Source organism: Chelonia mydas, chromosome 3, assembly GCF_015237465.2.
Source record: "Chelonia mydas isolate rCheMyd1 chromosome 3, rCheMyd1.pri.v2, whole genome shotgun sequence".
NCBI classification, from domain to species: Eukaryota; Metazoa; Chordata; order Testudines; family Cheloniidae; genus Chelonia; species Chelonia mydas.
This window is the reverse complement of record NC_057851.1, coordinates 45869221-45893649: the sequence shown is the minus strand read 5'-3', so window position 1 is coordinate 45893649 and position 24429 is coordinate 45869221. Positions and strand designations below refer to the sequence as shown.

Genomic DNA, 24429 nt, shown 5'->3' with positions numbered 1-24429 from the left:
TATCGTTAAATTGGTAAAAGCTCCCTGGTGTGATCTCAATTATACTGGTATAAGTTTACTTATGGTGGTATAACTTCCTCCTGTATGGATGGGGAAGAAACTATATTAGTGTAAAGCATTGTTATATGGGTATAAATGCATCAACACTAGGGGTTGTGCCCCAATAGTTATTTTGGTAAAAAATCACACCACTCACCTACGTAGTTATACCAGTACAAAATCTGTGTGCAGAGCAGGCCTAATATATGATCTCAACAGAGCAGATGGGTTGGTGAGGGAGATTGTTTATGTTCAGATGTCTGGTGGGATTCTATTGCAAAACAATTTGTAACCACACCTGGCTTTTACCTGAAAGCAGGTCCAGACAGGGGCACAACCTTCTTCCAACTTGCATTCTAAAGCCACTCCCATTTCCCTCTGATTACCCCTTATCACTAAGGAGGTGCTTGGACAAAGGGGACAGGTGTCTTTAACCCAGATGTTAATATAAAATAGTCTATTAATGGAATTAGACAAGCAGATTAGAATCAGAAATTAAATATATTTCAGTATGCAACACAAGAACTGTTCATTGCACAAACCCACCAGCTCCTTACTGTCACCTCTAGCAGATTTTACCTGCATGCTATTAGTGATCTGTGTTTGCAACTCCCATCTGAAATCATTCTTCATAGTATCTAGTGGGTCTCAATGACAGGCTACAGGCTGCAATACGTGTGTGTGTGTGTTGTTTATGCCAGCAGGAGAAAGAAAACCTCTGGCCCCTTTAAGGAGCACCCCATCTTCCTTTTCGGCATTCAGTCCCCTTGTAGTCTTGAGGAGCAGAGAAGGTGGATTCTAGGTTGATTAGTGGGACACAAAGGTGTACTAGAGCCTGTTGACATCTGCACACTTCACAGGAGGCTTATAAACCGTTCCCCAAGCCCTGGGGGCCATTCTGCACTGAGAGAATAACTTCCCTCTTCCCTCTCGGTATTAGAGTAGGACTGGGTCTTTTGAGCTTTGCTGTGAGCATTATGCTAGGCTTGGAAGGAATTTTAACTCCTTTCCAGTTTGGCCTGGGTAGTGTGGGGTTACACCTTTTTCTCAGCAGGCCAGGGACCTGGTAGGTAGGTTAGGTTGTAAAATTCATTTTTGTTGCAACTTGCCAAGTGCCCAGTGCAGGTAATCATTTGATAGGGGGTCCGGTTCTCTGATAAAGTAGATGTGGAAATAGATTAGGAGACGGCATTTCCTAAAGGAGGTGGGGAATGAGGTTGGGACTCGTAATTAGTGGTATGGCAAAGAAGCAGGCCCTTCCTCCCCACCCCATTAACCCTCAGATAAGGGAGGGCAGGGGTCTCAGCAAGGGTGCTGGGATGAGGTTAATTGTGTAAGGGACTGATGGCAGCCTTGGTGGTGTGGATTACAAAGGAAGGATAAATTGCATTGGACAAGTTATTGCCAGATAGCTCCCAGATGTGTTTCTTAATAAAGTTGCAGCCTAGTTAAAGCACATTCCTGGTGTCCAGGACAATGTGGCTCTTGGCTCTAATGCAGAGGGACTTAAGCCAGTTGCTAATTATATTAAGCTTCCTTGCACTGCAGCCTAGATCCAGTATTTTACCCGCTATAGGATTAGAACCTTTAGTTTGGATCCTGATTTCCGGGACACTAATCTGCCTTTTCCTAAATATGTATTTGGAACAATATCAGTCTTGTAGTTAAAGCACAAGATTAAGAATGATAGATTTGGTTTTGATTTTCAGCTTTGCACTTGGTCAAGTCTCTTTGTGCCTCAGTTTAACCACCTGAAAAATGGGGGATAATACTTACTGAACTGGCACTGTTAATTCATTAATATTTACAGAGCACTTTGTTATGGAAGTATTGTTATATAAATAATTTTGATTAATTTCATTTCAGTCATGAATCTGTATGTAAATATCATATGTTGGGCTGTATCTGATATGAATGTATTATCTTGTGCTGGATATGCTTTATATTGTGTGACATGCTGTCCAAACAATAAGCCACAGTAGAAAAAATTTACAGGGATAATGATGACATTTCTCACCAGATCCAAGTTACTTTTAAAAAGAAACCTCAAAACTTTTTTTTCTCACATTTGGAAAGTTCAGCATGGGATCCATGACAGTATACAAGCTGATATCTCTGTAGAATTTGTCTCTATAAAAGATAAATTCTTCTTGGCCCAAAACTTCACATAGTTTTTTATTCATTCGGTTCTTTTTCGTCATGTATAGCTGTATGGCACTATAGACGTGTATGCATCAAGTATAGAGCCACATGGAATTCAAAACAAATAATTTCATTTGGCCAATTTAATTTGACCAGAAACCATTTTTTTTAGATTTTCAGGTAGCTGAAAAAGTAAAAAAACAAAAACAACCCCCCCGCCACCTGATTTCACATTGACCTGAAAAGATTTTTGTCTTCAGTTTTTCAGTTCAGCTACCAAACCAGAAAATTTGGTTCTATGCAGAGCTCTAGTTTGTACAGTGCCTAGTACAATGAGACCCTAATCTAATTTGCAATACAAATAAATAATAATTATTATTTTTCAGGACAGAAAGGATATCAGGACAGAGGTAGTATATACCTGAAATACTTTTATTTACAATACGTATTGCTATTAAATAAAAGTTAGTGTTTACGATAGCAACCAATGCATCTGATAGAACAAATAGTTCTGGGATAGTATTCAGAGTAGCAGGTAGTAGCAGACTAACACGGGTTAGTCTGTATCCGCAAAAAGAAAAGGAGGACTTGTGGCACCTTAGAGACTAACAAATTTATTTGAGCATAAGCTTTCGTGAGCTACCGCTCATTCCGATGAAGTGAGCTGTAGCTCACGAAAGCTTATGCTCAGATAAATTTGTTAGTCTCTAAGGTGCCACAAGTCCTCCTTTTCTTTTTTCTGGGATAGTAGTAATGCATTTATTGCATAGGTCACACATCGTTGCTGTCAAGGTTCCTTCCCCACTCTGAACTCTAGGGTACAGATGTGGGGACCTGCATGAAAACCTCCTAAGCTTACTTTTACCAGCTTAGGTTAAAACTTCCCCAGGGTACAAATTATTTTACCCTTTGCCCTTGGACTTCCACTGCCACCTCCAAACTTTATCTGGGTTCCTGAGAAAACGTAGTTTGGACACGTCTTTCCCCCCAAAATCCTTCCAACCCTTCCCCCCAAAATCCTCACCAATTTGCATAGGTGACCACAGACCCAAACCCTTGGATCTTAGAACAATGAAAAAGCATTCAGTTTTCTTGCAAGAAGACTTTTAATAGAAGTAAAAAGGAATCACCTCTGTAAAATGAGGATGGTAGATACCTTACAGGGTAATTAGATTCAAAACATAAGAGAATCCCTCTAGGCAAAACCTTAAGTTACAAAAAAGACACACAGACAGGAATATTCATTCTATTCAGCACAGCTATTTTCTCAGCCATTTAAAGAAATCATAATCTAACACATACCTAGCTAGATTACTTACTAAGTTCTAAGACTCCATTTCTGTTCTGTCCCCGGCAAAAGCATCATACAGACAGACACAGACCCTTTGTTTTTCTCCCTCCTCCCAGCTTTTGAAAGTATCTTGTCTCCTCATTGGTCATTTTGGTCAGGTGCCAGCGAGGTTACCTTTAGCTTCTTAACCCTTTACAGGTGAGGGGATTTTTCCTCTGGCCAGGAGGGATTTTAAAGGGGTTTACCCTTCCCTTTATATTTATGACAATTGCAAATAGCTCTGAGATAACAAAATACCTTTTAAGTATTTCCACTATCACGCCAACTCCTGTTATCTGCTTTTACAGTATTACAGTTTAAGTGATGAAAAAGTGCCAGTATTTGTCCTCCAGAATCAGGTGTAAAGCACAAAGTGCAGGGTTCATTGATTAAACTTGTTGACATGAGCTCTCCAGCTTACTCATAACCTGATATTGCTCAACAGAGATCACCTGTGAAAACTCCTGAGTGCCAGCTGGTAACCTTGGGGTCACTCTCGAAGTTACACCTATGTTTGATTTCTGTGCATAGATCCATGCTTACCTAAGCACAAGTCATTGTCATTCACATAAGTGTTCATTTTTTCTTTCTGAATCACATGCCCAGTCTCCTCTTTAACTCACATGGAAAACACCTGTGGAGAAAAAAAACCCACAGCCTTCTCTCAGCACTGAGTAATGCTCTGGTTCTGGGAGAATCTGAAAATCTCCTGTTGACCCCTGTATATCTGTCTTCTCTCTTGTTTTTTGGTTTCCTCTTCTTCAATCCTCAAGTTTCAGGGTATAAAGACTTCACATTATATCAGGGTTCACACTTTCCTCTGTATGTGTTGGCAAAAGGATACTGTATTACATGTACCATCCGTGCACTTGGACATTTAAAGTCATTTTCATCTTCACTTCTTCTTTGTTTAATCTTCCATAAAGAGAATAGAGAAAATGTATTCCCAGTCCTCCAGCAATGCCCCTCTGCCATGTACATTGGTCAAACTGGACAGTCTCTACGTAAAAGAATAAATGGACACAAATCAGACGTCAAGAATTATAACATTCAAAAACCAGTTGGAGAACACTTCAATCTCTCTGGTCACTCAATGGCAGACCTAAAAGTTGCAATTCTTCAACAAAAAAACTTCAAAAACAGACTCCAACGAGAGACTGCTGAATTGGAATTAATTTGCAAACTGGATACAATTAACCTAGGCTTGAATAGAGACTGGGAGTGGATGTGTCATTACACAAAGTAAAACTATTTCCCCATGTTTATCCCCCCCCCCCCCCCCCACTGTTCCTCAGACGTTCTTGTCAACTGCTGGAAATGGCCCACCTTGATTATCACTACAAAAGGTCCCCCAGCTCTCCTGCTGGTAATAGCTCACCTTAAGTGATCACTCTGGTTACAGTGTGTATGGTAACACCCATTGTTTCATGTTCTCTATGTATATAAATCTCCCCACTGTATTTTTCACTGAATGCATCCGATGAAGTGAGCTGTAGCTCATGAAAGCTTATGCTCAAATAAATTTGTTAGTCTCTAAGGTGCCACAAGTACTCCTTTTCTTTTTGCGAATACAGACTACCACGGCTGCTACTCTGAAACCAGTCCTTCAGTGCTACTTTTGGGCCCATGTGTTCTGTGATCCTCCTTTTGGAGTTGATGCTGAACTAGGGTGACCAGATAGCAACTGTGAAAAAACGGGACAGGAGGTGGGGGTAATAGGCGCCTATATAAGAAAAAGTCCCCAAAAATGGGACTGTCCCTTTAAAAGCGGCACATTTGGACACCCTATGCTGAACCATTGAAGCTAATGGGAGTTTTGCAGTTGACTTCAGTGAGAGCAAGCTCAGGCCCTTTGACCTATTTACAGCTGGTGTTTTACTGTGAAATGCAGAGGGAGGAACTTACAGGCAGGATCAGCTGCAGCAGTAAGGGTGAATCAGTTCTCTCAAAACGGTAGAATCAGGAAATAGGCAGCACATCACGAGGTGCCCCAAAAAGCCATTGTCATTGGGAGGCCAGGAATGTCCAAAGCATGAGCCATAGCACTTTATCTCTGTCTTCCCCTCTTAGGAACCCTGCTGCTGCCTTTAAAATCTGTTTAAGCTTGCATTAATCCAGGATTTGTTTTCTGGTCCTGTTTGACAAAAGCTGTGTCACTGGATTGGTACTGTAAACATGAAGAACTTCTCCTTTAATAGTTTATACCAATAGCACTTTTGTGGGATATAAAAAATGGATGGTGAGCATACAACATTTACTGTTGAAAGAAGAGTTCTTCTTCGAGTGCTTGTTCATGTCAATTCCAATCAGGTGTGTGCGCACTGCGTGCATGACAGCTGGAAGATTTTTCCCCTCCGTAGGATCGGCCTGGGTTCCCACCTTGAATCACACCTTCATGGTGCCCAATATAGGGCCTTGCTGATCCCCCGCCCTCAGTTCCTTCTTATTGCCGTTGACAGCTACCTGGAACTTCCCTTGCTCTTGCTTCTGCAAGCGCATTTAGCATTTTCCTGTGGTATTTTGTATATAGTTAGTTTTTGTATTAAGTTAATAGTAGTAGTAGGCTAAGTTTTCATTGTGGGGGTTTCCCCCTCCCCACGTTTCTCCCCCGCCACCAGGGTATGCCTCAGTCACCGGGGTTCAAACCATGTGAAGTCTGCAGAAAGTTGATGCCAAAAAGTGACCTGCACGCTTCTTGTTTGAAGTGCCTTGGTGAGAGTCACCAAAAGGACAAGTGCCACATTTGTAAAGGGTTTCAGCCAAGGACCCTTAAGAATCATGAGCAGAGACTCAGGCTTATTCTCATGGAGGCAACCCTCACCCCGCAATCTGAAACTGAGTTGGTGGAGCCCGTGCTGACCACCTCCTCCTCAATGCGCAGTGCACTGGCTCAGATGGGGCGCGAGTGGGCTCCTAGAAAGGAGACTAAGGATTCCCAGCACTGACATGGCGCCAAACATAAGACTTCTGGTAGGCACTGATCTGTATCCCCAGTGCCCCAGAAGAAAAAGAGGCAGAGACAGCAGCATGGAGACCTCAACCCACCCAGCCTACTTCGGGCCCGGCAGCGCCAAGGGGCTTGTCGACTCCTGCCCTACAAGGTGTCCAGTTGAGTTCGGCCCACTACCATTCTCTGGACCGTCATGGTTGGGACATTCAACTCCCCTCCACTCCGAGATGTTTGAGGCAGTGCAGGACCTTATTCGCCTGACGACTCCGCCTTCTCCAAGGAGGGACCAGGCACCAGTGTTAGCCAGGCCGCCTATTCCACCTAGGGGCAAGCCGGCAATGATGTCACGACGCTCCCCATCTCTGGCGTGCCAGTCCCCGGCATCGACTGCCCTTGGGGGGAGGGGGGAAACCACATCAGGAAGCCCTCATGCTGTGGGACTTCTGTGTAGAGCACTCAATACACCTGCAAGCATCGTACTTCCCTGAAGTACAGAATGAGTTGGTGGACCATCTCATCAAGTTGTTCCCTGGCCACGAGCAGGGTGGATTTGATTTAAATCACTAGTCAGGAAGACTCAATTTAATCATGGATTTCTACATAAAAGTGCATTCTTGTTGGTTATAACCTTAATACGTATTCTTCACAACTCAGAGATAGATGTAGGTTTCATTTTTAGAAGGTACACCCTATACATTTTTTATGTGATTTATTTTGAAAACTTTTCAGAGTAGTTTTACAGCTATATCAGAAAATGAATGATTGTTTGGTTATTTCATTTACCAAAGGTACTTGAAGCTGATATTTATGAAGTCATCGGGAGCTGAACTATCTCCAATTCAACAGATTAATCATTAATATTTAGAGGATTTTCTTGCCATGCTCTATTAGGAGGAGAACATCACCAGACAGACATTTAAATTGTTTTATTTAACTAAACAACGTTATGTATTCTGGATTTTTTTCTGCAACAGCAAACATATAATATTTTAACAAAACAAGCACATGAAGTTTTGAATTTTAAACATTCAAGTTTTTTAAAATCAGGTTTTTGTAAAAATTGTTTTTAACTAAAATAGTTAAATAAATTATTTCAAAACAAAACAAAAATTAAATTGACTATGTCAACCAGGTCAACATGAGAAACTTAAAATATTGGCTTCTGCAGCTAACTCAGTCATCTTCACTTTCATTTTACTGTTTGTTCATAATTTGGAAAAGAAAAAAAGCTTTCCTGCTTTTTCAGGTCCCAAACGATTTCTCAATTTGGAATGAGTTAGTCCAAAGGAAGAAAATATTCTTTCTACACCAGCAGAAGAAGCTACTGCTGTTAAAAGTGAGATTATCACTTCAACAGTCTCTGAATCCAAGTGCTTAAATGTGGTGTGACTTTATTTAAAACATCATCAGCAAACATGTATTTCTTGAATGGTTCACCCTTAGCTCTGAAGTTTATCATAGTTGGCATTATGGACGGGGGATTGCTGGATGTCCATGTCATAGCCAGCTCCTCTTCTTCAGCAGTTAAGGTTTGACCCTGGTACCGAATATTAAGAATATGCAAGAAAATAAGCTGGAGATAGTGCTTGTCCCATTTGTAATTTAACTCAGTCATTGCATATTTCTCTTTTTAAGATCTCACTCAGTTCCTTCCAGATTTCAAAAGCGTCAGCAGTAGAACAGCTATTTCCCTGCACTTTGTTCAAGGCGACAGAAATAGTCTTCAGGGTACTCAGCCTGTGTTCAACATTTCTCTTAAGCCCAATGTTGAGAACTTTGGCTGTGACAGTGCCATCTATTTTTTCATGATTTTGTTCACAAATTGTCATCAGATTAGGCCAGTTCTTGATATAGTGCTCAAAACAGTCCACTGCTCAGTTCCATCGCACGTCTTATGGGAGAGTTAGCTTGGTTCCTCCCACTTTTTTCAGAGCAGCTGCTGCAAAGTGGTTGTTATGGAAGTATTTTGGAATTTTGTCAACATTAGCCTTTATTTCTGGAACACTGAAGTCTTTGGCTAGGAGGTGCATCAAGGGGGGAGGTTGAGCATTGGCCTGCTAAACCCAGGATTGTGAGTTCAATCCTTGAGGGGGCCATTTAGGGATTTGGGGCAAAAATTGGGGATTGGTCCTGCTTTGAGCAGGGGGTTGGACTAGATGACCTCCTGAGGTCCCTTCCAATCCTGATATTCTATGAAATGAGCACTGCAACTGTATGTTATTAGCTTGGGACTCTTTTCTAAATAATTTCTTCTCATCTTGGACACACTTGCAGCATTGTCTGTGACCAAGCTGCATATGAGACATTTGAATTTTTTTTCACAGTTTGTTATAGCTTTTACTGCTACTTCTTGTAAGTATTCTGCTGTGTGTGCATTTCCTGATGTATCAGTTGTTTCTGTAAGGAAGACATTCCCTTCTTCTGTAGTCACACAAGCACATACAACAGGATCATTGTGGACATTGCTCCACCCATCAAGACTCAGGTTAACAATTTTACCCTCTAGACCTTTTGCACACTGCTCAATTTCTCTTTCATACACTTTATCCAGCAATTTGCCTGCGGCATCTGCTCTGTTGGGTGGACTGTTTACTGGTTTTAATGACTGAACCATGTTAATGAAGTGTGGCTTCTCAATCATATGGAAAGGAGAGTTTGTTGCATAAACAAACCGGGCAATTTTTTCATCAATTACCTCTTTTTGTAATCTGCTGGTTCTTATCACAAATTTATCTGTGGCTGTTTCTGGAAGATGAAGATTTTTTTTTCTTTTTGCTGCAGGTGATGTACTGTGGCTATGTGACATACATGATGTGACTGAAACACTGTCATTGGCAGATAACTTTGAAACTATAGAAAATGATGGTGATCCTGAAGGTGGATAGTCTTCAGAATCCTATATGTTGAGGATGGATTCTCCTAAACAAAATAAGTCAATGCAGTTATTTAATTATTATTACCATAATGCTCATTTAGTATTACTCATTGCATTCACTGACACTCTTTACTACTTTAAAGGTGAAATTGTAAAAGGAAGATCTGCCTATTTCAGCTATTTATTTTTTATCACAACTGCATCTAAAATGATAGTACCATCGAGTCACAACTATATTTTTTGCTCAAACATGAGAATTCAAGAATAGTTCAGAAGGAAGATAGGCAGTCCTTAAGAAAGAAGTATGAAATAAAAAAGTTTACCAACCTGAAGATCCTGAATGTTCAGATATGTTCCTTTTCATCATCTTCAACTCAGCTTCCTCCTGAGAAGGAACACTTCTCATGATGTCGTTTCATTCGGGCAACCAGGACTTGCATTTCTTTGTTGCACTGTTTGCATTTTGTATGCATGCCTGTCTTACCCACAGACAGAGGAACTTCATTCAAATATTCCCAAATTGAGTATCTTTTACGGCCTGCTGCCATTATAGTTTTTCCCTTCTAGTGAGAGAATGGTATGGTAGACCTCAAATCAATGAAGGCTACACTCAGAAAGACCTCAAGACTTCTGGAATATGCTGCTCAAACAGTTTCACTTTTGTTTCTACTTCCTGTCCCTCCCTTCTCACATTTATCTCCAGACTTCTTCTCCTTGTCCAGATCTATTCCGCCCCCAACAATCTTCTATTCATTGAACTTTTTGAAACTTTGCACTTTTAGAGAGAGGTAAGGGATTGACTCTATGTACACAAATTTGCAGAGGGACAGTGGGGTTGAGGTCTGTTATTTCTCACCTGTATATATTATTTATTTATTTTAAAACATTTTTGCTGTTAACAAGCATGTTATATCTGGAGATACAAATCCACAGTTTGAGAACTGCAAAACTAAGCATCTCTGATGGTATCTTCTAGACTGAGCACTGAGTCCCATTGGGTAGATAGAAAGATTAACCTAAATAATCTATACAGAAGCCCCTGGAACCCCATAAAATTGAGTCCCTAATCCATGAGCTATTGGAACTCATTTACAAAACTTTTCTTAAACATTACATTAGAATTTATATTCCCTATTCCATGATGAGATATCTTTGAGCTACAATGTATCTTAATTAAAACTATCTTTAGATAGGTTTTTTCCTCAAAGAGCATTTTATCAAAAAAAAAAACTGATTTAAATAAAAAAAATCAGTTTTTTTTTTTTTAGTTTTTTTTAAAAATCATTGATTTTTATTCATTCTGGGCACGAGCGGTCCCTTCGCCCGGAAGTTGCGAACTCAATCTTCCATCAGTGGGGCTTTCCTGTTCGCCACATGACGCAACAGGAAGTGTCAGCAGTTTTGCTCCTTCCTGAATCACAGCCCAGGCTCCATCATGGATGCATTCCTCCTCCCATGGGGAGGCCATCTCCTATAAGTGTTCCCTCCCATCCCTCTCATTCACAAGATGCTCCTCAAGATTCAGAGGGAACGAGCTTTGATGATACTGATAGCTCCAGCCTCGACCCACCAGCACAGTTACACATCACTGCTGGAAATGTCTGTGGAAGCTCCAGTCACCTTGCTGCTTTTCCCAGACTTAATAACGCAGAATCACGGCCATCTCCAACATCCAAGCCTTGAGTTGCTCCACTACACGGTGTGCAAGCCCCATGGCTGAACCCAGTGGAGCTTTCTTGCTCTGATCAAGTCAGACAAGTTCTCCTTGGCAGCAGGAAACCCTCCACAAGAGCTACCTACCTTGCCAAGTGGAAGAGATTTTAAATCTGGTCAGCGCAGCACCATTTGTCTCCGACGCTCACCTTGGTGCCACTAATACTGAACTACCTTCTCCACCTCAGTCAGCAGGGACTGCCTATGTCATCAGTAAGAGAGTTCACTTGGCTGCCATCTCTGTCTTCCACCCAGGCGCAGAGGGACGCTCAGTCTTCGCCAACCTGTTGGTCAGCTGTTTACTTAAAGATCTCAGCTTTACCCGCAGGTCCGGCAGCCTGTCCCGGCTTGGGACTTCAATTTGGTCCTATCCAGACTTAAGGGGCCACCCTTTGAACCACTGGTGACATGCTCCCTGCTCTATCTCTCTTACAAGGTGGTGTTTCTGATGGCAATAACCTCAGCTAGGAGGGTGTCTGAACTCAGGGCCCTAACGTCAGAGCCCCCTTACACTGTATTCCATAAGGACAAAGTTTAGTTCAGGCCTCATCCGGCTTTTCTCCTGAAGGTTGTCTCCCATTTCACATCAACCAGGACATCTTCCTCCCTATATTCTACCCTAAGCTGCACTCGAGCAGCAGGGAGAAAAAGCTTCACTTACTGGATGTCCACAGAGCACTAGCCTTCCACATTGAGAGAACAAAATGGTTTCAAAACGCTGATCGGAGCTGCCAGGGTCCCTTTTCAGTTGGGTGTTCCGGTCAAAAACCGGACACCTGGTCACCCTAGCCTCGAGGCCTAAAGTGCAGAGGCTGCCACCCCAGGTGTTGGGTTGGCATCAGGTGGTAGGAGGACCCCGGCCCACCAACTCCACCAGGTCCCAGCCCTAACAGCAGTGGATGGTTCCGCCACTCGTCAGCGGGGAATCCAGCCACAGCACGTTGTCCTGGATTATGGCAGCAATGCAGCTGGACTATATTTGGCTGTTCGTGGGCTACTTACAACCCTCCCCTTGGGGTATATCTGGATCCCAAGGTCATCCTCCATCTTCCTGGGATACACTGCCCATGGCAGCCCAGCAGCTTCTCAGCGTCTGGGGTGTCTGACAGCTCTAGTAGGTCTGGCGAGTCCTCAGCACAGCAGAGGTCCTCTTCAGGTTCCCGCTCCACCAGCAGGCAGGAAGCATCTGTCTCTTGGTGGCTCCAGTCCAACTGAGCTTCAGGGCCCACCTTTTGTACTTCCTGTCTTGCCCCTCCACTTCCAGTGGGGCAGGCATGACCTTCCTGGCCCCGCCCACCAGGAGGTAGTCTGTGATTTTCTTTGTCAGTATCAAAGGGAGGCCATGCCCCCTCACTCCAGGCCTATTCAGTCATGTTTCTTCTGCTGAGACTGCCAACCAGGGTGGGGGTTAGTGCCAGAACGTTTTTTGTGATGAGAACACCTGGCCTCTGGGAAGTGGATTGAGACAGCCAAATGCCTTTCTCATCCTTCCAGAATCTGGACAACACTGGAAGCATGAGTGTCAAACAATCTCAATTTAAAATAAGATTTTTTTCTCTTTGGTTTTGTGTCCATGGCTACACATGCCATTTGTACGTGTCACAGATTTAAACATGATCTTCTGAGATTGCCCTGAAAACCACTCTCTTGTGGCCCGGGGAATCTAATGTGCTGCATTTGTGCTCTGTGTTGTTCCAAATCTACATAACTGTTGCAACTCAATTAACCATGGAGTGGGCCAAAGGTCTGAGTTTGTATGTAAAAATGGACAGAGAAAAATTATAATGTCAACTTACTCCTTTTTTAAAGAAGTCATGTAAAGACTAGAAGAGAACTATGTTCATGTGGACAGAGACACAGAAATTGTTTAAAGTAACGGGAAAAAGAAAACTGTATTTTTAATATCAGACATTAGGCCTTTCCAGTTGACATCACCTATTTAATAAACTCTCTCCAGTAAAGTGGCATATGTTTGATTTGATTTATAATGTGGTCTGGTTGTTGTGAATAGAAGCTGAGGCTGCTGAAAAAATATTTTGCTTGCTTGCATAAAAGAAAGGGAACTTGTATTTCAGACAGTACTTTTCCATACACCTTAAAAATAAAGGAAACAAACACAGGTATTTTAAATTAGCCTTTTGTCATGTAGGCTTCTCCATTTTCTTCTATATGGCACTATTCGTCTTTATATAGGCACTATACTTTCACCTCTCTTCTAATTTCACACTGTCATATGACATCTGGAAGTAAATAGAAACTCTACTCAGCATATCTTTTCTATTGTGTGATTTAAACAAATACCACAGAGTGTTGCCCTTCCTGTCTTTTCTGTGGCCTTCCATTAAAGGCGTATCTACACAGCAGGATTCTTTTGGCAGCATGAAGTGTACATACATGCATAGCCCCCTTAGCATGGGTATAAATAGCAGTACAGATGGTGAGGCACAGATTAAGCCAGTAAAGTAAAGGCACATCTGAAGGGTGTGAGTATGTACTGGAGTACATACCCTACACATTCTCTACTGGCCTAAGTTGTGCCTCCTGGCTACGCTGCTATTTTTAGCAGTGTATAGTGTCCCACAGCTGGAGCCTTTCCCCTCTACAGGAAAAGGCTCTGGCAGCAGAGGGTAGTGGGGAAAGACTGTCATCTCTCTGCTGCTGGAGCCTTCCCTCTCCCCAGGGAGAGGCTTTGGAAGTGGGGGATGTGGGCAGCGGGGAAGCTCACCAGTTTTCCCACCAGTAGATCATAGAATCATAGAATATCAGGGTTGGAAGGGACCTCGGGAGGTCATCTAGTCCAACCCCCTGCTCAAAGCAGGACCGATCCCCAATTAAATCATCCCAGCCAGGGCTTTGTCAAGCCTGACCTTAAAAACTTCTAAGGAAGGAGATTCCACCACCTCCCTAGGTAACGCATTCCAGTGTTTCACCACCCTCCTAGTGAAAAAGTTTTTCCTAATATCCAGTCTAAATCTCCCCCACTGCAGCTTGAGACCATTACTCCTTGTTCTGTCATCTGCTACCACTGAGAACAGTCTAGAGCCATCCTCTTTAGAACCCCCTTTCAGGTAGTTGAAAGCAGCTATCAAATCCCCACTCATTCTTCTCTTCCGTAGACTAAACATCCCCAGTTCCCTCAGCCTCTCCTCATAAGTCATGTGTTCCAGTCCCCTAATCATTTTTGTTGCCCTCCGCTGGACGTTTTCCAGTTTTTCCACATCCTTCTTGTAGTGTGGGGCCCAAAACTGGACACAGTACTCCAGATGAGGCCTCACCAGTGTCGAATAGAGGGGAACGATCACGTCCCTCAATCTGCTGGCAATGCCCCTACTTATACATCCCAAAATGCCATTGGCCTTCTTGGCAAAAGGGCACACTGTTGACTGATATCCAGCTTCTCGTCCACTGTAACCCCTAGGTCCTTTTCTGCAGAACTGCTGCCGAGCCATTCGGTCCCTAGTCTATAGCGGTGCATTGGATTCTTCCGTCCTAAGTGCAGGACTCTGCACTTGTCCTTGTTGACCCTCATCAGATTTCTTTTGGCCCAATCCTCCAATTTGTCTAGGTCCCTCTGTATCCTATCCCTACCCTCCAGCGTATCTACCTCTCCTCCCAGTTTAGTGTCACTTGCAAACTTGCTGTGGGTGCAATCCACACCATCCTCCAGATCGTTTTTGAAGATATCGAACAAAACCAGCCCCAGGACCGACCCTTGATACCGGATGCCAACTAGACATGGAGCCGTTGATCACTACCCGTTGAGCCCGACAATCTAGCCAGCTTTCTATCCACCTTCTCGTCCATTCATCCAGCCCATACTTCTTTAACTTGCTGGCAAGAATACTGTGGGAGACCGTGTCAAAAGCTTTGCTAAAGTCAAGGAACAATACGTCCACTGCTTTCCCTTCATCCACAGAACCAGTTATCTCATCATAGAAGGCAATTAGATTAGTCAGGCATGACTTTCCCTTGGTGAATCCATGCTGACTGTTCCTGATCACTTTCCTCTCCCCTAAGTGCTTCAGAATTGATTCGTTGAGGACCTGCTTCATGATTTTTCCAGGGACTGAGGTGAGGCTGACTGGCCTGTAGTTCCCAGGATCCTCCTTCTTCCCTTTTTTAAAGATGGACACTACATTAGCCTTTTTCCAGTCGTCCGGGACTTCCCCTGATTGCCATGAGTTTTCAAAGATAATGGCCAATGGCTCTGCAATCACATCCGCCAACTCCTTTAGCACTCTCGGATGCAGCTCATACAGCCCCATGGACTTGTGCTTGTCCAGCTTTTCTAAATAGTCCCGAACCACTTCTTTCTCCACAGAGGGCTGGTCACCTCCTCCCCATGCTGTGCTGCCCAGTGCAGTAGTCTGGGAGCTGACCTTGTTCGTGAAGACAGAGGCAAAAAAAGCATTGAGTACATTAGCTTTTTCCACATCCTCTGTCACTAGGTTGCCTCCCTCATTCAGGAAGGGGCCCACACTTCCCTTGACTTTCTTCTTGTTACTAACATACCTGAAGAAACCCTTCTTGTTACTCTTAACATCTCTTGCTAGCTGCAACTCTAGGTGTGATTTGGCCTTCCTGATTTCACTCCTGCACGCCCGAGCAATATTTTTATACTCATTCCTGGTCATTTGTCCAATCTTCCACTTCCTGTAAGCTTCTTTTTTGTGTTTAAGATCAGCAAGGATTTCACTGTTAAGCCAATCTGGTCACCTGTCATATTTACTATTCTTTCTACACATCGGGATGGTTTGTCCCTGTAACCTCAATAAGGATTCTTTAAAATACAGCCAGCTCTCCTGGACTCCTTTCCCCCTTCTGTTATTCTCCCAGGGGATCCTGCCCATCAGTTCCCGGAGGGAGTCAAAGTCTGCTTTTCTGAAGTCCAGGGTCCGTATTCTGCTGCTTTCCTTTCTTCCTTATGTCAGGATCCTGAACTCGACCATCTCATGGTCACTGCCTCCCAGGTTCCCATCCACTTTTGCTTCCCCTACTAATTCTTTCCAGTTTGTGAGCAGCAGGTCAAGAAGAGCTCTGCCCCAGTTGGTTCCTCCAGCACTTGCACCAGGAAATTGTCCCCTACATTTTCAAAAAACTTCCTGGATTGCCTGTGCACCGCAGTATTGCTCTCCCAGCAGATATCAGGGTGATTGATAGATGGGGAGTCCCTGCTGCCTCCTTCTGCCAGAGCAAAGGCTCAGCCTTTCCCAGCTGCCTTTCCCACTGCCGGAGTCTTTCCTCACTGTAGTGGAAGGCTCTGGTAGCGGGGAACAGCTGAAGCCTTTTCCCCCTTTCACTTAGTCTGCTTATGCCGAGCACTGGCTTTGCACAGAAGTACTGTTTGCTTTTTAGTACTGGTACCTGTATCTGTCGCTTACATAAAGTAAAATAGTATCATTGTGATGATCTTTTATATTTATCTGACCAGCTGGCTACACAGTGCAATTTGGTGGATACTTTGATTAGGGAATAATCTAAATTAAGTTTTTACTGGAACTAAATGAACCTATAATTTAATGTTTAAATCAATACTTGTAAATTCACATCTTGCACTTAAAGTAAAGAGTGTGTAAAACAAAAAATCAAACAATACATTGTGGGACCCACTCTTCACTAACTTCATCATTAATATCACATTCTGATTAAATGCCCCTTCCCCTCCCATCAGCCTAGCTCCAAGCGCTTGGTACATCCATTGTTATGTGTTAATTTAGTAATGTTTGTGGGAAAGCCACATACTTGTTTCTACCACCGCTGTGGTTCCACTGAAAGAAGAAAATTTCAGTTTGCAGCAGGTTCCATAGATGCCCTCTTGGCAGAGGCTAGCTATCCAGGACACATCCTTGAATTTAGAAGAAACCAGTGTGATCACCTAGTCTGACTCCATTAATGCAACTCCCTGGGTTGCACTTGAATAGATGTGTTTGAATTAGGGCTTGTCTACACTTGAAATGCTACAGTGGCCCAGCTACAGTGCTGCAGCTGTGCTGCTGTAGCACTTCAGTGTAGATGCTACCTATGCCAGCAGGATAGGTAGGTACTCCACCTCCTTGAGAGGCAGCAGCTAGGTTGAGGGAATAATTCTTCCATTGACCTAGCACTGTCTCCACTGTGGGTTAGGTCAGCTTCGCGTATGTTGCTCAAGAGTGTGGATTTTTCACACTCCATAGCCACGTAGCTGGGTCAACCTAACTTTTTCATGTAGACCAGGCCTTTGTGCATCTCCATGGCTAAGCCTCTTCCTTTTCCTCCCTTCCTCCCCAAACTGATTCTGTCGTTCGGCTCTCCATCATAGTGTTGTGTATGACTTCTGCTCCCCTCTTAGGGTGGACTTTCCCACAACCATGCCCTGAAGGCCATTGGTGAAAATGAATGGAGTTCATTTGGTATAACATCCAAATCCACTGTATTTAGGTTCTTTTATGGTGGCTACAACCATGGTATTTGAGCACCAGAATATGTTGTTTCTTTTCATATGATTGGAATATTCTTAATAATATCAAGATGTTATTATATTAGCAAGATTAACATAAAATCAAAGTTCAGAAGTGACAAAGTATACAGTACTGTATACAATATCCTATATATAGGCTTTTATCCTCTCTGATCCATCCTGCAGTTTTGCTATACACATGTTCCATATGCAGACTGGGGAGATGTCTCTTGGGTGCTGTGCTTCACTAGCTACTTTTCCTCGTGGGAGAAAAGAAATTAATTATTTTCATGACCTTCTTGTGTATTTATGCACTGATCATTTTCTTTGCACAGGGGTTAGGCTCCATTAGAGACTAATTAAACCAATTTTTAAAATTTCAGCATGAAAAGATTTTTGTAGTACAAAATATTTTTTTAAATGTAAAAAGCACAGGTTTGGGGGGTTTTTTGTGTGGTTTTGGTGCTGCCTGTCAAAAGCCATCCCTAAACTAATTATTTTCAGATAGTACAAAAACAAATCTCCCAGATTTGGGGAAAAATTCTCTGATCCACACTCTCTGATCGATATACTACTGTGTATTATACACATTTATATTCCATATTGCACATATCTCACATACAGAACAGTTAGTTACTATATATCAGTGGGCAATGTAAAAGGGGAATGTATGCACTTTGGATTCAGAGTAAGGATAACAGATCCAAAGTGCTTATTAGAGTAGAGAATTTTACACTTTGAACCTTACTGTTAGGTTTCAATCTGTTTGGATTGTTGTCTTGAAGTGATATATAGCCCTGGACATTAGAGGCTATAATTCCAGCTCTGTTTATAACAGAGCTATTAAATATTGTTCATGTTACCTATATAATGTCAAAATTAATATTGTTTTGGGATAATTTGTCTTATATAACAATTTCTAATAAAAGTTCAAAACAAGGATATTATATTGTCAAAAGAAATTCAGATATTGATGATTTAGTAGTTTAGAAGATTGTGAGTCTAATAATTGTATATTTCATAATGAAGACAGCAAAGATACATAACAATTTTAACTGAAATAAAAGTGTGGTATACATTTTGTACCCTTCTCCTGACCCAAAGATGCACAGTAGAAATATCCATAATAAGGAACGGTTGAGAGTTTCTTCTGTAATATTTTCAATCTTTTTTTAGTCCTTAATAAATGGATTTATTATATTTATATTCATTATGTTTTAGATATCTGACATCCATGTTACTGGACAGTCAGAGGATATGTCTGCTAAAGAGAGGCTACTCCTGTGGACACAGCAGACAACTGAGGGTTATTCTGGAATCCGTTGTGAAAATTTCACTACCTGCTGGCGAGATGGAAAATTATTTAACGCCATCATTCATAAATACAGGTAATTGCACAGTTTACTTTGTTTTCATCTTTACACACCTGGAAATATTTATTTGGGCATTTTAATATACATGAAGAGGCCATCCAGCAGAAAATGGGCTCTGTGGTTTTTGTCTTGCGGTAATACTACAGATGTGGAGACTAAGGGCTTGTCTACGCTATCCGCCGGATCAGCAGGCTTCGATTGATCCAGCGGGGGTCGATTTATTGTGTCTAGTATAGACGTGATAAATTGACTGCTGAGTGCTCTCCTGTCGACTCCGTTACTCCACCAGAATGAGAAGTGCAAGTGGAGTCGACAGGAGAGCGTCAGCTGTCGACTTACCGCAGTGAAGACGCTGTGGTAAGTAGATCTAAGTACATCGACCAAAGCTGCGTATCTTAGATCGACCCCGCTTGGTAGTGTAGACAAGCCCTAACTATGAGTTCTCTTGGGAAATCCCTCCCTTCTGTAGCCAAGAGACACATCTTTCTCAGAGCAGTCTTAATTCCAACCAGCCTACCTGAAAATATACCATGAGACCCCACCAAATATACTCAAAAGAATGCCCATATAGCCCATAATGCATTCGTTCTCAACCTTCATCATCCCAGGGGCCCCTTTTGCCATATAAGAAACCTCTGAGGCCACCATCTCCCATCTAGCCAGGTTTCCCCTCCATTTAGCAATGTGTGACAGGTCGTGTGGTGTTAAGCATTCACATCTGTTCATAACTTCCTTGTTCATAAGACTCCCAAGCAGAGGGCTTGTCTGCATTTACCGGGGGATCGACGTGCGGCGATTGATGCATCAGTGATTGATTTAGCGGATCTAGTGAAGACCCGCTAAATCGAATGTAGATCGCTCTCCTGTTGACTTCTGTACTGTACTTCCACCTGAATGAGAAGTGCAAGGGGAGTTGACGGGAGAGTATCTCTCGTCGACATAGCATAGTGTGGACCCCACGGTAAGTAGATCTAAGTACGTCAACTTCAGCTATGTTATTCACGTAGCTGAAGTTGTGTAACTTAGGTCAGTCTCCCCCCGTAGTGTAGACAAGGTCTGAGACACATAATCTAATTCAGGGGGATTTTGTACTGACTAGATGTCACTCAGCCAGGAAATAGTTTTAAAAGGGCTATGGACAGAGTTATTTTCTGAGTGTTACTTCCATTCAAGTAGAATCATAGAATCATAGAATATCAGGGTTGGAAGGGACCCCAGAAGGTCATCTAGTCCAACCCCCTGCTCAAAGCAGGACCAAGTCCCAGTTAAATCATCCCAGCCAGGGCTTTGTCAAGCCTGACCTTAAAAACCTCTAAGGAAGGAGATTCTACCACCTCCCTAGGTAACGCATTCCAGTGTTTCACCACCCTCTTAGTGAAAAAGTTTTTCCTAATATCCAATCTAAACCTCCCCCATTGCAACTTGAGACCATTACTCCTCGTTCTGTCATGTGCTACCATTGAGAACAGTCTAGAGCCATCCTCTTTGGAACCCCCTTTCAGGTAGTTGAAAGCAGCTATCAAGTCCCCCCTCATTCTTCTCTTCTGCAGACTAAACAATCCCAGCTCCCTCAGCCTCTCCTCATAAGTCATGTGCTCTAGACCCCTAATCATTTTTGTTGCCCTTCGCTGGACTCTCTCCAGTTTATCCACATCCTTCTTGTAGTGTGGGGCCCAAAACGGGACACAGTACTCCAGATGAGGCCTCACCAATGTCGAATAGAGGGGAACGATCACGTCCCTCGATCTGCTCGCTATGCCCCTACTTATACATCCCAAAATGCCATTGGCCTTCTTGGCAACAAGGGCACACTGCTGAGTCATATCCAGCTTCTCGTCCACTGTCACCCCTAGGTCCTTTTCCGCAGGACTGCTGCCTAGCCATTCGGTCCCTAGTCTGTAGCGGTGCATTGGATTCTTCCATCCTAAGTGCAGGACCCTGCACTTATCCTTATTGAACCTCATCAGATTTCTTTTGGCCCAATCCTCCAATTTGTCTAGGTCCCTCTGTATCCTATCCCTCCCCTCCAGCGTATCTACCACTCCTCCCAGTTTAGTATCATCTGCAAATTTGCTGAGAGTGCAATCCACACCATCCTCCAGATCATTTATGAAGATATTGAACAAAACCAGCCCCAGGACCGACCCCTGGGGCACTCCACTTGACAATAGTCAAGGATAATCAAGATAGTCAGATAGTCAGAAGGAACTGCATGAATCATGCATTTCTCTCTATTTCTTTTAGTAACATTGGAAAGGTAGAGGGAAATAACCGTAAAAAAGCTGCCCTGAATGACTTTTAGAGCAAATGAATCAGGCAGGATAGAGCAGTAAGAACAACATGCATGGCCTGAGCGTGTATGAGAAAAGAACAAAAAAATCTCAGAGATACTGGAAGACCCAACGAGTGGGAGAGGAATGAAATAGGGCTGAAAGGGAGGAGTTTAAAGAAACAGAACAGCAAATTTTGTAAAATGGAAAATACTTCCAGGATCTTCTTCCAAGTCTCACATCACCAGTGCTATTGAACAACATTTCAGCCTCCACAGCTTATTAATTAATAGCTGTGATACGGTTTGATTAATAAATGGTTAAAAACTTGAAACATACATTGCAGTGGTAAAGCAACTTTTTCCTATTTTGGTGGAGGGCTGCCTCTGGCTCCAGGGTCAGCATTTTCCTTTAGTCACAGGGTTTCAGTTGGGAATGGGGGAACAAGGGCCTTTGTCACACATATATTACATAAAGCAAATTACTCCATTTTGGAGTCCTTGGACATATGCAGAGTTTTATTGCACTGTCCTTTTTCAGCTATTTTCCCTTTATGCTATGCTCCTCCTATATTCACACATACTGTGTCTACCCGTATACACGCCCTTCCCAGGAGTGTTTATGGCACTAATTTTGTTGCTAAGAGGGTTGTTACACTTGTGGGACCTATTCCTGCTCCCGCTGAAGCCAATGGGATTTTTGCCAATGACTTCAATGAGCTCCGCACCTCTTTCGCTCTGTATGTTAAAGCATTAAAATAAATATCCTATAATGTCATTCTGTGTTATTATTCACAGGAGAGGAACGTTTTTCCCAAATATATACTGGAGCTTCTAAATACACAATTTCAGGGAAGTCTGTTGAAACTCAGTAATAGAGTGGCTGCCAGCTGAAAGTTAGGCGTTGCCAACAGAGAGGCCAAGCAGTGATTTCTAAGACATTGCAATGCAGGCCGAGTAGGGTGCAGTACATAGCTGTGCTGCAACAGGAGTAGGGCAGAGACCAAATTGTGATTCAGGTCCCTTCTGCTCCTATGCTCCATGGGAAAAGCGAGCTATGCCAGTCTTTTTCCTGGTACAGCTTACTTGCATTTTTTCCAGGCACTGGCTCAGGTTTACTATCAGGAATGTGGTGGAGGAGGAACCAGGTATGATGCTCCTCAAGGGTACCCAGGGTTGTGAGGCATCTCACCATCATCTGCCCTTAATATTCAGCAGTCTTGTCTCTGCCTGCTGTGGATCAGCTCTAAGTTTATAATCAAAGAAATAGAGATTCAAGTAATGATGAGTAAAAGTATTGGAAACAAATGATTACATATAAAACAAAATCATAACAGGCTTTCTAGAGACTAAAGTTTATTAAGGAGTTACTCTCTTGGCTAAAGAAGTTTTTCTCCCCAAAGTTCTTTTCTGCATTTGCAGCCAAGCCTGGTGGAGACCCCCCTTTCATGAAGTAAAAGTGCTGTCTGTTTACTGCCTCTGTGAAGGGCGCCAGGGTGTCTTCTTTGCCTCCTAAATATAGTGGAACAAATCTTTGATGTAAATCTCCATATAGTCTTAGTGGAAACTGAAGGTCAAAAATTGTCTTGTTACTTTAGAGTTATAGCTAAGTTTTATTAGAATTAATAAAGAATTAGAATTATTAGAATTAGGGATACGTATGAGTATAAGGAGCCACCTACATGGATGCTGTTGCAGGATTTGGGCCTTGTTTTTGTAAGTAGTACTCTATGATTTTTTTAAAAATAGACATATCAAATATCTCCCAAATTAGACCATTGATTAGTTTAACATTGAACTTTGCAGTGTTTATTAGCTGGGCATACTTTTTAAAATACAGCTCCTTTGTAGTTATTTTTTATTTGAACCTCCCCAAATTTACATGAAGGTGTAATCTGGTACTTTTGTAAAATTCACTTATTGTTTCCCATAAAGCTCTGGGATATTTCAGTGTCCTGTACAATTTTATAATTGGACTTTTTGTTTTTAAGTTTTTGGTTGAAGATGTGTGTTATTTGCTTGAGTATATTGTCTATAAAAAGGCGGGATTATACTTGTTCCATTTCAAGATGTGTTCTGTCACACAAGGGCTAATAGAATAAATTATGGATTTACAGTATGGCTAATAAATGTATATGTCTAAAATCAAAGCTAAATTTCAGTTACAAAAGTAACACTGAATGGTAAAAATTTAAAGAAATATCCAACGGAACTATATGTACATAATCATAATTTTATTGAAGATTTATCCTGCATGAGCGCCTGGAAACTTCTGTTACCATTGTGGCCCCTTTGTGCTAGGTGCTGTACAAATACATAGGAAGACACAGACACGGTCCCTAACCTGAAAATCCTACAGTTTAAGAACAAAAGTGAGATAAAGAGTATAGAGAGACACAGTCAAATATGTACAATGCTCATATATATACACAAACACATGAAACTCACCCAGAGGTGCTGAGGATCAGTTTAAAGCCCTATGAAGCATTTAGGTGAAATTCATCCCTATGCAGGAGGCCAGTGCCAGACCTATGTACCATGTAAGCTACGTTTTGAAGGCTTATGTGAGACTGAAGTGATGCATGGGCCTTGTGCTTTCCCACAGCTCAGGGATGAATTTTACCCACCATATGAAATGAAAAGACACTGGTTAGGAAGAGAGTCTGGTTAAACATAAATTAATCAACTCACTGTCTGGTGGCAACTAGAAAAGCAAACAGAACCCTGGGATTTATAAACAAGGAAATAGACCATGCAGGAAAGAAGATCACTGTGGTGCTACACAAAGGGTTTAGGAGACTACACCTGGGCTAATGTGCACAATTCTTGGCATGACATTACAGGAAGGATCTTGAAGGATTGGAAATGCTACTGAAGAGGGAAAAAGAATGAGAAGAGCTCCAGGGATTGCATCTATAAGGAGGAGTTAATAAAAATAGGTTTATATAAAATTAGGAAAGAAGCGTTAGGGTCTGATCAAAGGCCATTGAAGAGAATGGAAAGATATTAATAAGCCCTTAGCAAGGTTCATAAGTAGGGCATATAAAATTTTGGTGGGCATAGGGAAAGTGGCTATCACAAAATAAAAGGAACTGAAGCCAACAAAGGACCATACACAGAAGGTATTTAGGAGAAACTTATTTACACTGAGTAGTTCACACAGGGAACAGAGTAATACAAGCTGCAGCTGTGAACGTCTTCAGAAAGGAAGTAGGAGTAAGACATTACAAAGAACAAATGCTGGATAGAAAGGGTGGAATCAGTTTACATGTGTCATATGACTTTGTTTTGAAATATTTCTG

General features: G+C 42.3%; 1 protein-coding gene across 13 annotated transcripts in view; it reads left to right on the top strand.

Annotated features, from left to right (window-relative positions):
* DST (dystonin) overlaps positions 1-24429 on the top strand; it is a 462719-nt gene that overhangs the window by 214176 nt on the left and 224114 nt on the right. For all 13 annotated transcript variants that reach the window (XM_043542402.1, XM_043542401.1, XM_037894239.2 and 10 more), the window contains one exon: positions 18707-18873. In XM_043542402.1, the coding sequence (XP_043398337.1) occupies positions 18707-18873 (167 nt within the window). The remainder of the gene's footprint in view (positions 1-18706; positions 18874-24429) is intronic.